Raw genomic sequence first — 13,173 nt, forward strand, 5'->3', positions numbered from 1 at the left:
AAAAGAAAAAACCCCCCCCCCCCCCAATCTCGTCTTTTCAATGTTCTGTTTATATCTGGCTGCAGCGGTTTCTAATAATAGATTATTAGTCACCGAATTCCCTGGTTTTCTTTGTTCTGGGTGTGAAGCTAAGCCGTGGCTTTTATTCAGTCAGCCTTAAAAGACCCTTCAGGTGCGAGACCATCTTAACAACACTGGAAATGCTTTTATAAATGCCCACACATACATACACGCAGAGAAAAACGTGATTGAAATTCATCTCACACACTCTGCTGCCTCAGAGTCCTCTGGAGCCAAAGCGCACCTCTGAGAGTGCAAACACACACACACATTCCTCAACAAAGCCCTTGCGCTAAGCACAACATCAAATGAAAGTCTCTTCCTCAAAATGAATTTTGACAAAACTATTTTTCTCTTTAAGCGGATGATCAATCACATAGTAGTGGCTTTAGACTCACAAGCAGAAAGTTTACATATGCAACAGACCACACTATTTTTCTCTTTAAGCGGATGATCAATCACATAGTAGTGGCTTTAGACTCACAAGCAGAAAGTTTACATATGCAACAGACCACCGTGTCAGCTGAGGGCCTCACATCGAGGCTAAAATCACATAAATATAAATTCATGATGCGGAAAGAGTTATATAGAATTCATATGAATGGAACTGAGATTTAAAAGGCAGACAAACTGTATTCACAGCCGACAGGATTGAAAAAGAGTCTGAGTAAGAATCAACCTTACGACCTGAGAACATTTAAAAAAATCCCTATTGTAATACGCATGTTATTTTTAATGAATATTACAAATATAATGAATAGTATCATTGAAATATTATTATAATTTTAATTAATATTTTGAAGTTTTTAATTATATATAATTATAATAATTATATATTTTCCGTTTTCATTTTAGTTGTAGTTATTTCAAATAATTATATTTTGTGTTTTTGTGCTGAAATAAAAAAGTTTTTATATCTAATTTCAGTTAACATTTATTTCAAATAACAAAAGTTTTTATGCTGTTATTTTAGTTTCACTTAATCATAATACAGTGTAATACAGTGACTTACATATACAGTCTCTATACATTATATATAATCAATAATCAATAGTTAATATCACACAAAGAGTGCCATTTTTTCTCCAAATATCAGCATGATTGCAAATGTTATACTGATATAATTATATTTATTTAAAAATATGTGTGTGTGTGTGTGTGCGTATAAAATATATATATATATATATATACTGTATATATATATATATATATAAATATAAATGTTATATATATATATATATATAATTAGCATAAACTAAGTACATAACAAATGTTTTGATTGAAAAAAAAAAACAGTATGAATCCATAAGTCTGAGACTGAATTACATCTTTTAAATCAAATTAAAAGTATATTATATTATATATACACACATTATCAGGTGAAATGTGAACTAGACTGGTTTCGTGAGAGAACTGAATTAGCATTCACTGTACTGTTTCATTATCTCGTGCTCTAATCCTTGTCTGGATTGACTAAGGCTACACACACATACAATATTTGCCCTCCACATTTGAGAAGAGTTAAAAAAAAAAATCAAATCATGTGTACTTATACTGATCTATTCTTTTTTTCTCTCTCTCTCTCTCTCTCTCTCTCTCAGGATAAAAGCTCAAAACTAAGCCAGCGATCTGCGAGTCAGTAAACTGGGACAATTCTTTGATGAAACTAACTGGAGAATTTCAAGAGTAGGAAGAGAGATATGAAAACATTGAACATTGATGAAACATTGCCCCAAAACAGCTGTGCTAAAAATCCAGACTTTTCAAGAAGCGACTGAATAAGTGCAATCTCAAGCTCTCTGACAATCTGGAGTGTTTCCACCTCTCAGCAGGAGACGAGACAAGCCCCAACACACACATCAAACGCATGCGCTACACACAGCGGGCTGCATGTATTACTCTTCTGCCACAGTTGTTAAATGCACAGACCCAGGCCTGTCCTGCTGGCTGCTCTTTTCTCAACCGCAAAACAATTAAATAGATCAGTCTTTGCTTATTTCCGCTGTCATTTTGTCATTAAAAACTAAAATTCCCACAAGATCCAACAGCCACTTCAGGAAATCAATAAGACCAATTTGAAGCAAACAAATCAAAAATTGCTTCAGTAAACAAATTGACCTGGACACACAAATGTGCTGAAACACGCTGGTGTTTTTGTGGTGTTGCTTGAAATTAAATCATATTTTACTAAACAAAACTACATTTCCCATCAACCTCTTTGTCAGCAACAGCAGGTTAAAATACATATCATAAATTGTACAATATGAGCATATTGTTTGCTTTTCAATCTGTAGCATTAGTTCATAGCTTTAAGTAAATGAGCCTAATGAAGTCACGCAGTGTCTTTTTTTAAACCCCAATATCACAAAGTCAACTTTTGCTCATTGCTCACTGACAGCATTTAATTGATGTGTTTCACTATTTAAAAACATTTGTTTCAGCACCTGAAGCAGTGAATGATGTCACAACGTGAAAGTTCTTACCTGTTTCTCACTCAGAGCCGTGATTTTCGCTTGGAGCTCGTGAAGTTGTTTCTTCAGAGCTGCGTTCTATGAAAAAAAAAAGGGCAAAGATAAGTTTAAGAATCACTTATTTTTGAAACTATGAACTGTGTCATATCTGAACAAATACCTGGAAACATATAAATTCTGAATTTCTCAACCTTTGTTTAATAAAATATTTATACACACCACCAAGCTGCCTTAATATTATAGAAAATATAATACTCAGCCATCAGTAATGTTAAAGTTCTCAAACAAAGCAGAGGATTATTTCTAAAGAGCAACGTCATAAAGAATATTTACCTGTGGATCCTGCTTCATTTGGGCGACAAGTTTCTATGGCAACAGAAGAGAAGACAAGAATTTGCAGTCAAAACTTATGCCAACAGTTTTGAAGGGAGTTACAGACGTTGTCTGCCATCTATAGGCCACATGTGAAACTACAGCCTATTGCACCTGCCTCACTTTCAAACAAAAGCAGACAGAGCAGCAGGCAGCCTGCCAAAGGCTTTCTGTAAGAGTAACTGTTCTCCAGTTCACAACGGTTTGTGGAGACACCATTTAATGTGTTCATTTGGAACAAACATTTTACATTTGCAATGAACAAGTGTAATTTATATGAAACTTATCAATTTCAGTTGATGAGTTGATCCACTTGGTATAACATCAATCTTCCAGAGGCAAATATATTAAGAAGTGAAAAAGATAGGGGAGAGTATAATGAGTTCCCCAAATTATATTTCAGGACATCTGCTATTAACTGAAATTAGCATCTATAACATCAGGTAATAGAAATGTCTAATATTAGATAGATAGATAGATAGATAGATTTTCTGTTTTCACAGGTGTTGTGCATTGTGTTGTTTTGGGGTTTAAGGAAATATCCATAAACTTGACAACAACAAAAAAAAGGTACTGACAATTTTCTGGCAGGATATCCTTTTTTTTTTTTTTACAGGGTACATCTAAGGCCCTTTCCAAATATACAGTCACATTACAAAAAAATATGAGACATTTTGCACCACTTTATTTAAACATTTTTTTTTTTAAGCCCAGGGGCGGTTTTATGTTTCTTCAAAGTTTCTGCAGTCCACCAGTAGGCAACAGTGAGTCATGCGAGACCACAACACAACCCGTTCAGTTGCCCCGGATGAGGCAGAAATCCCACTTCCACCTGCCTGTTAAATATTCCAAGCGATATGAAGACAAAACCAGACGCCGGCACAAAAAAAGCCTCCAGTATGTAAAGAACACCTGCTTGAGATGATTCGTTAAAATTGAAGTAATGGCTTACGCTTTATCTGCCCAGTATGACCCTGATTCTCCTCCTTTTCCTTTCTCTCCATCCCTCCCTCCCTGTCTTTTTGTCTTTCTCTTACCCCACTCAGACAGCTCGACTAATTTTCTGCCTGCTGGGACACGCCGCCTCTGACTGCGAGGGGCAAGAACAGAAACATATCTTCATTTATCACCAAGCGCAATAGAGGACCTGGAGACTCCCAAATCATTTGAATCATCCGTAAAACAACGAAGGTGCTTTCCAGCATCGGATTGTGATTTTAGGTCTCATGTACTGAAAGTACAGAGACACTTCAGCACTGTTTTCCCCACCTGATTTAACTGATTAGAGGCCCATTTGCGAGATCTCCTACCTGATGGACTTGTATTTCCACTTTCAGGGCCTCCTGTAATGTTTGCAATTCCATCATTGATCCAGTTCGCCAGAAAGTCCCAGGAAACTTTCAGCCTGTCTAGAGAAATCAAACAAGAGAGGTTTTGCAGACTTTTTTTTCTATTTTATATATTTAACCATAATTTTGCGAGATGCTCGGCGGTTGACTTAATCCAATACCACCACGAGGGGGAACACGAGTCGGTATCTAATGTAGTTTGAGGGAAAAATGCACTTCTCTAAATCGAGCCGTGATTCATGATGTCTCAGGTGGTAGTAAACAGACACGCTTTATTCAGCTCGTATTCCCGCAGCACACTGCGAGAACCTCTTGTTTAAGTTCAAAAAAGTATTTTGGCGAAACGGGACTAAGAGGAGAAATAAAAACTCAATGGAGGGTCTTGTTGAAAAGCAATTTTTTGGGAAAACTGGGGTTGGCGGAGGATAAAAATTTGTGACAATCGAAAAGATGGGCAGGACTGTTTGCCTGTCGTCGGACGAATCGGAACAACCTCGATGCTTAGTGTAACAGTGAGCGAAACAGAGGCAGTGTTACAGACATTCATTCACTCTCATTGATTTTGGTGTGCGGCCCTGTGCCAAGAGGACAATTATAACAGAGGCTATTAGAGGACTTACCAGCTGGCACTGAGACTGGTGTTCACGCGCTCTCTCCAACTCCCTGCACAAGTTGAAACACACACACACACACACACACACACACACACACACACACACACTATTAGATGGGGGAGAGACACTCCAATTCCCTCTCTCTCTCTTACAGTCTGTGTAAAAAGGGGCAACATTTGCAAGCGCAGCATTCAGCGGGCTTGTAATTGCTCATCCCGTCTTTGAACCCCACGACAAAAAAGTCCTGCATCCCTGTGCATCTCCCGGCATCTTCGCGGACCTAAAAATATCTTCTTCAAAACTCAAGCATCGGATTTGTCCTTTGTGCTGTCCTGCCAAATGGAGTTCTGAGATATTAAGCGAAGCCTGTACTCGCCAGCGATGACATCTGTCATGACCACACGGCAGACGGGTATCTCAGGACCTTCAGCCTACAATGCACAGGAAACGACACCCTCTCAAATCGACAAGTGTATGAGTCACTCTGCTGGTCTTTGATCAAATAAAGTCTATAAATAACACACAACTAAATAGTACGATCACTGGAACTTTAGGAAGAGAACCGTGTCAGCTTGGGTGCCCATAAAAATTGAGTGATTATGAAAACTGAAGTGGATTATGTATGTCTTTTAAAAGCACGCTGTCTATATTCATAATATATTAAATCATAATTCTTGAATGTTAACTAGCTAAAAGACAAAAGCTGCAAACTACCAGAAAAAAAATGCACCATATATAAACAGTACCAAAAATAAATACATAAAAATAAATAAAAAATTATAAAAATCACAATCCAAAACCTTTACTAAGTCTCTGTAATAATTTACGGAAACTTGAAACTTATATTATTAATATTATTATTATTAATAATAATTATAGTTAACCACGTAAGAATAGCACCATGTAAGAATTAGTAAAATAATAATAATTATAGTAATAGTAATCATAATAATATCACTATTCAACTCATGAAACTTAATTTAGAGGCAAATTCCCCCGAAATAGCTGGAAAAAATGATCTCATTAGGTATTTTGTCATGGATGCCATAAAAGAGATTTATGTTGAATCATGATGCTGACCAGCTTTTAGAAAGCATTAGCTAACATATTAAAAAGGGCGTCTTAAAACCCTGCATATTAAATATACAAAGAGGACAACATTAGCATTTGTATAATGAAAAATTAATATATTTACTTTTGAGTTTACAATTCAAATTAGGTTCTTATTTGCAATAGGAAAGCTATACAGTACAGTAACACGGGACTTTTCGTGTCTCTGTAAAGTTTTCGGTGACCTGTTGAAAGGTTCTTTGTAAAACTATACAACCAGCCCAGATCAAAACTGCATTCCAGAATAAAACTTTTAGTTGTGGTTTGCCGAATATATAATGTACCTCGTATTTTAAAAGGTAAAAAAGCAATATGAATTACATAAAAGTGAGAATAAGTTGAAATAACATATTACTGTAATCAATCAGGTACATTGTATAACAACGCCATTTTCATATTCGTATTTAAAATTACTTTAATTCAACTATTAACAACTGATTAATCTGAGTGCGGGGAACAAATATACTTTACTTAAGCAAACTGATATAAGACAGCTACAAATAGACGAAATAAGGGTAATGTGAATTATTGTCTTTTATAAATAGTATCCAGGCCTGGATGAGGTAACAGAATATTACAACTACACCTGACAGGACACAAGTTATAGGATTGCCATTTTCATATTCGTATTTAAACGTAACAACAGACAAACATTGAAATTACTTTAATTCAACTATTAACAACTGATTAATCTGAGTGCGGGGAACAAATATACTTTACTTAAGCAAACTGATATAAGACAGCTACAAATAGACGAAATAAGGGTAATGTGAATTATTGTCTTTTATAAATAGTATCCAGGCCTGGATGAGGTAACAGAATATTACAACTACACCTGACAGGACACAAGTTATAGGATTGAAATACTTCCAGTGTCATGTTACATAAGCCAGTACGTTTTGTTTTGCATAATTGCTTGATATTCATGAATGGCATCAACAACAAAACTCCTGTGGATATTTCAAAGTAGTTTATGAGTATTATAAAGGCATTATATCTATTTTGCACATTGGTACATGGAATCATAAATACCCCAAAGATTTGATTGCCACAGTACTACAAACATTAAAAGTGAAACTACCTGGATAAGGAAAACAAAACCTAAAGAAAGAGCTCAACATGTCTGATGACAGTTTAAACGCATTTTTAAAGTTCCACAAACATGAGAAATATCAACGAGTTCAAAATATAAACATAATGAAAGCAAAACATGAGCAGAAAACAAAGTAGATAAAAAAAGTGAATCAATAACAATAACAAAGAAAAGGATACACACTTTACTAAAGTTTGACAAATATCAACAATCAGTTTAAAACTAACATAAATTGATACTAAACCTGTAAGGCTTTTGTAAGGCTTTACAAAATGATCCAACAAAGACTATGAAAGACAAACTGTTCCCACATATCTCAAATAAACTCCAAATGCTTTAATATGCCACCTGCAAAACTACAATAGTGTGCAAAAACACTCTTGACAGACAGTTAAGCTGCATTCGGACCCCAAACTATCCTGAGCTATACATGAAACCGGCCTTTAGCTCTGTACATCTGATCAGGGATTGTGCAAATGACAGGAAAAGTTAAGCAGCACTTTGATTAGGCCACTATTATAAACCTCTGGGAAACACGGAAGATGAGCCCAAAGTGTTTACCGACAGCATACTTTCACAAAGATTCACAAAACGGAGAAATGCATGTTTGATCCACTACAATATGAGGGTAAACGCGTTGTGAGTTTCTTTTTCACTCAGCCTCCTCCAACCAAAAAAAAAGAGAGCAACATTAAAAAAGCACTTTCTAAACAAACAACAAAATCGCAGTGCTTTAAAAAGCATCACTTTATCACCCACCCACTACAAGCCCAGGCACTAAAAGCGTTTAAAACTACCAAAATAGGAGTGAATCTTTTTTTACAAACCTGCTGCTGGATATAAGGAGCTTTCATATTGTGCTACGGCTAACTCTGCTAAAGCTAACAGGCCAACAGCACAAATTACAGTTAGATGGACTCGACTGAGCCGCAACCACTAATTCAAGCCATGCATGAGCAAAAGATCTTCATTCGACCCTCTTTTATGCCCTCTCTGCCATCGGATACACTGTTTCCACTGAGCTGGAAACAACCGTTGAGGCAGCAATGTATCCAGCGAAGTTTAAAATGTTACAAAATAACAAAACGCGCGGAACGTTCGACTCACGCGCTGCACTTAGAAATACACCACTCAACTCCTAGAAATAAGCGGAAATTCTGCTCCAAAATCATCGGGATCCTGACTTCTCTACCTACCCAATCGCGACGGGGTTTGGATTCGGAAAAGCGACGAAGAGTCTCTGAACGATTAAAGTCGAAAAACGAGGCGCATAAAAGTTGCAATAATAAAAAAAAGATCCCAAGGTGCACTTACCCTCCTCTACTCACTTGAGCAGTAGTGCCTCTCTCTCTCCCCACAAATTATTTAAATAAATATTTACAAACACTCCGAGGTCTCGGTTCGATCCGATCCCTCACATAGCTGTAGTGGTGCTCTGGGCTGAATTTAGCTAGGTTACCGAGCTTATTTTTTGTTTGTTTAATTTTAATTTGTGTGTGTAAAAAAAGAGAGAAACTGAGATACAAAACAAGAACTCTTCTTCAATCTCATTCACCACAGCCGCAGCACCCGACGATTCATCCGCGCAAGAAGAGGGAGACGAAGGGGGCAGGAAAAGTAGCCGTCGAAAAGCACAAATACCCCAAACATCCATCTAAACGATTCAGAAACATCGAGATTACTGTAAAAGTGCGCGCGCTTGGTGTAAAAGTGGACGTGAAGTTTCCTCAAAACGTGTTTGGGAAGAGGACTATTTTTTGTGACGGTGCGGCGAATTTATTTCACTTTGCCTAAGGAACAGCGGTAGTGCGTCTCCCATTGCCTAGGGAAAAACCCGGATGTAAACTCGGCGAAACTCATCTGGAGAATAGAAGTGGCAGTCTAACTCACTCAAACTCATGCATATATACTCACAGACAGCAAAATACGTTTTTTTTATTAGCATGTTGATTATATATGAATATTGCTATAAACAAACACAAAATAAATATATATTTCAAATATACAGTAAATATAACTGGTTAAATTATGCACACATTATGCATACATTAAAAAGTGCCAGACTGTAATAAAATAAGGAAAAGGTGCTGCTTAAAGTATCTACCAATATTACAGGTTAATAAAAACATTCCTTATAAAAACATAAAAACATATTAAATGCTCTAACAGAATTTCACCTTTTTCATTTATACACCGCACTAGGCCTACAGCTTTGTTTAAAGTCATAGAATAATGAAAGCAAAAAGCTAATTTCATGTATACTTGAACTTTCCCAATATTAATAATTGTATAAAATATTATTTTTAAAAAATGTCTATTCTACTGCCATTAAAATGTATATCACTTACAAAACCATATGTAGTTTTTAAATGAAATTTTCTTGCATAAGGGTTTATGACGTGACACTCCTTTTTTCATGACATTTTGTGATGACTTGAATTCACATTTCCTAATATTAATGTGTTTTTAGTTTCTAAAATAAACTGCAAAATGTTACATAAAAAAAACCGTATCAGTCCCGAGACTGTAAAAAGTTACTTTAAAAGGCCACCAATCCTGAAAATGTTGGTATAGCCTAAATCATTTATCATAATCTTTTATAATTATTTATTTAAAAAGTAAGCATTTAAAAAAAAAATATATATATATTGTTAATATATAAAAAACGTTTGTTTACCAAATCAAAATCAGTGTAACCAATATTCAGTAAGCCATCTCGTTGTCACATGAAAACCGTGAAAAAAAAATTACATATCATGTCGCACATATATATATATAACATACATACATATATATATATATATATATATATATATACACATACGTGTTTTAAACTATTTTTTTTATTGATTTTTAAATATCATTTTGGACATTCTCATTTACTGTTGACACCTGTACAAAACATTATTGTTAAACGTAAATAGGATCCAGGTAAATGCATTTTATGCTATATAGGACTTCCTCAAAAGTACTAATAGCTAACTGTATAGGATGTGGTTTTTTTATTTCTATCCCCTTGTACACTGAAATATATAATTATGTCACCTACATCCAGTTCCAACTCCTCTTTATGAACATTATGTCCATCCCCAACATATTTTCAAAGATGCAATGAATATATAAATATACACTTGCTTCCTTGTCATTACTACAGAAGAAATCTCATCTTGATATTATTATTTTATGAATATTATTAATATTCAACTAAACGTTCCAGTACTACGTTTCACAGAATAAATCGTCAGCAAGTGACTGCATCCTCCCTTCCAGACCACCATGTCTGCCTGACACCACTTCAGTCCTCCTATAACCTAACATCAAGTCGAAGTAAACGCCGCTGTCATATACGACTCAATGTGTTTTATAGCTCTTCTTTGATCAAACCGAGCGCACGTGCACCGTCGCCACGACGCTTTATGTCTGTTAACAGAGTAAAAAAAATTGATTTACAGAATATTCTACGCAAGTGAATGTTCCTACCACGTTATGAAAGAGGTGGCCGCTCCGTTAACCAATGAAATTGTCAGGAGTTAACAGTTTTTTCTGGGCCGCCATGACATTTTTTTGAGGCTGTTCGGAATAGTCTTTTTTTTTTTTTTTGCTGAATTTGTGCTGAATCAACACACCGTGAATCAAAAGGATTGCGCTGTGTGGCAGGTGTCTGTAAATGTAGGAGTGGTAGAATTCGCTTCAAATACTTAAAATGAGCTTTGCTCTGAACTCAACTCTCAGTTTGGGGCTCTAAACTCGTCATACAATGTGCTGCAACACGCGTTTAAAACTATTGGACGTAAATCTCGCGAGAAATAAACAAGCATCATCTGTGGATTAGCTCGAGTGGCTAAAACAAACGATGTAGAAGAAAATATGCAAACTCTACAAAAATACACACTATTTAATACAAACTACAAAAATCTTATAAAATATACTATATATAACACTATGCAAGAATATGAAATTCTAAAAATAACATGAAATAATAGCCTATAATCTAACATAATATGAAATTCTTTTTTTGACATATTAAAACCAAAAACATAGTTTATATCTCTAAATTAAATAACCACAAAGGACAATAAATCAGCATCTGTAGCCTACATTATGGATTTTAATAATTTTAAATAATACCATTTTATTAAAACTACTATGTGAATATAATAACAATGTGAAAGAATCTAAACAAATCTAACAAATGTAAAGACCAGGTTGTTGTTTGGCTACAAAACTCTCCATCACTAGTGATAATCAGCTAAAATATGAAATAAAATAACAGTGGTTTATCGAATCATCATGACCCTTTTATTCCCCACTCGTTTCTGTCATATATTGCTGCCACCCTTCACTAGTCTCAAGATGTCCAATTTAATAATGTACTCCTGCAAAGCTCTAAATGCCACCAGGACTTCAACATCCCATATAGACTCTGAAGTCAGGCTGCACGTTTAAATCTAAAATCAATCTTCAAATGTATTTGGGAACTTCAATCCATGGAAAGTAGCTTGACACTTTTATTATTTCACGTCTATGTGTGTATGTCCAATTGACTGAATAAGGACAAACTCCACAAAGAAAATGAAAGAAAGTTCATTAGTATTCAAATGTACAATTCTACACAAACAGCAGTGCAAATAACGTATTGTATAGTTTCATCCATCATAGCTTTTTTCTCTAAAACCTTCTGCTCAACTGCCTTACCACATCATTACTCAGTCTGTCACGTTTCTGCAGACATTTATATTCCATGTAAACAAGGAGATGCTATGAAATGTAGTGCATTTTACAGCCTGGCTTGAATGTTTTGGCACCTTCATAATATGATGAATAGGACATCTTGGCCTTCTCAGCCTGTGTAAAGCGTTTTGTCTGTTGTGAACAGTAGATGGGGCCATTGTACTGGCTACAACTCGCACGACTGAAAGCTGCTAACATTGCACAGAGATAAGCCTGAACTTGAACTGATGAAGTGCTTACTTGGTCTTTTTTGCATTTAAAACGGGGTGCTGCACGTGCTCATCGGTGGCACATGTAATCTAAAGAGCCACATGTAATAAGCTGATGCTCTCAGACGGTGCAAAATAGTACAACGTGGTACAAAAGATGGTACATAAAGTACAGACGCCTATTAATGTTCTCTCTCACCTCCACACTTTTTGCACTGGTATACTGTCGTAACCAGTGTCAAGGTTACGTGTAGGCTTCGTATAGTACTTAAAAGGCTTGTGTAGGAGAGGAGGATGCTGCAATTCTTACCGTAGATCTGTATAGTGGCATAGTGTGGAACAGGCGGCGCCATTGTGCAACAGTCTATATTCATGTAAAAAAATATTGAGAATTGCAGTTAAAAACGGCACACTCAGTTATTTTTGTCTCATTTAAATATTTTAACCCTAAATAAATTACTAGCTTTAAAAAAGTATCTTTAAATCACACTCACATTAGATAAAGGCTATAAACGTCTGTTTAATTTTAAATGGAGCGAGTCGCTATCACGTGACCGCCGACAAACTATTCAGTTTATGTCGTAAACACCCCAGCGCAACATAAACAAAAATTACTGTGTGTATCTTTTACTGTAGTCTAATGATACACATTCAGCTTGGTGTATAGCAGTTCATTATGTGTTCTTGCATATAGTCACATGGACGTCTCCGCAAAAGCATTGATTTGTGAATTCTGACATTTTACATCTGCCAGAAGACATCTTAATAATAATTAGGGTTTTTATAAAGATAACAAGATGTTCAGAGATGTTGTAGCCTATTGCCAGATATTAAAGCAGCATAGGCTATTAGCCTAACTTTACAGGCTTACTTCAGAAATCAAAATCATGCAAAAAAAAAAAAAAACATATCTCAAGCAGTGACATAGTTCACCTGCCTGAAACTTGACTTAAGGGGATAGTTCACCAAAAAAAATGAAAATTCTGTCATCATTAATTTACCCTCAACCAAACACTTCCCTGTTGAAAAAAAAACAGCATATGCTGGTTAGGTATGTTTTGACGCTGGGATGCTGGTTTAAGCTGGTCCTTTGCTGGTTTATGCTGGTCCTTTTGCTGGATTATGCTGGTCCTTTGCCAGCCAATGACCAGAATCAACCAGCAA

At 35.7% G+C, this 13,173-nt stretch overlaps 1 protein-coding gene across 1 annotated transcript in view; it reads right to left on the reverse strand.

The window, feature by feature from the left end:
* The window catches only part of LOC107673221 (PHD finger protein 21A-like), a 19,263-nt gene extending 10,660 nt beyond the window's left edge, over positions 1–8,603 (reverse strand). Inside the window, exons 1-5 of the mRNA XM_016466719.1 lie at positions 8,384–8,603; positions 4,873–4,915; positions 4,214–4,312; positions 2,865–2,897; positions 2,544–2,609 (exon numbers count right to left, since the gene is read on the reverse strand). Coding sequence (XP_016322205.1) covers positions 2,544–2,609; positions 2,865–2,897; positions 4,214–4,270 — 156 coding nt within the window. The 5' untranslated portion in view covers positions 4,271–4,312; positions 4,873–4,915; positions 8,384–8,603. The remainder of the gene's footprint in view (positions 1–2,543; positions 2,610–2,864; positions 2,898–4,213; positions 4,313–4,872; positions 4,916–8,383) is intronic.
* Positions 8,604–13,173: the final 4,570 nt, after the last annotated feature.

The sequence above is a fragment of the Sinocyclocheilus anshuiensis genome, unplaced genomic scaffold, assembly GCF_001515605.1.
Source record: "Sinocyclocheilus anshuiensis isolate Anshui unplaced genomic scaffold, SAMN03320099.WGS_v1.1 scaffold68, whole genome shotgun sequence".
Lineage (NCBI taxonomy): Eukaryota > Metazoa > Chordata > Actinopteri > Cypriniformes > Cyprinidae > Sinocyclocheilus > Sinocyclocheilus anshuiensis.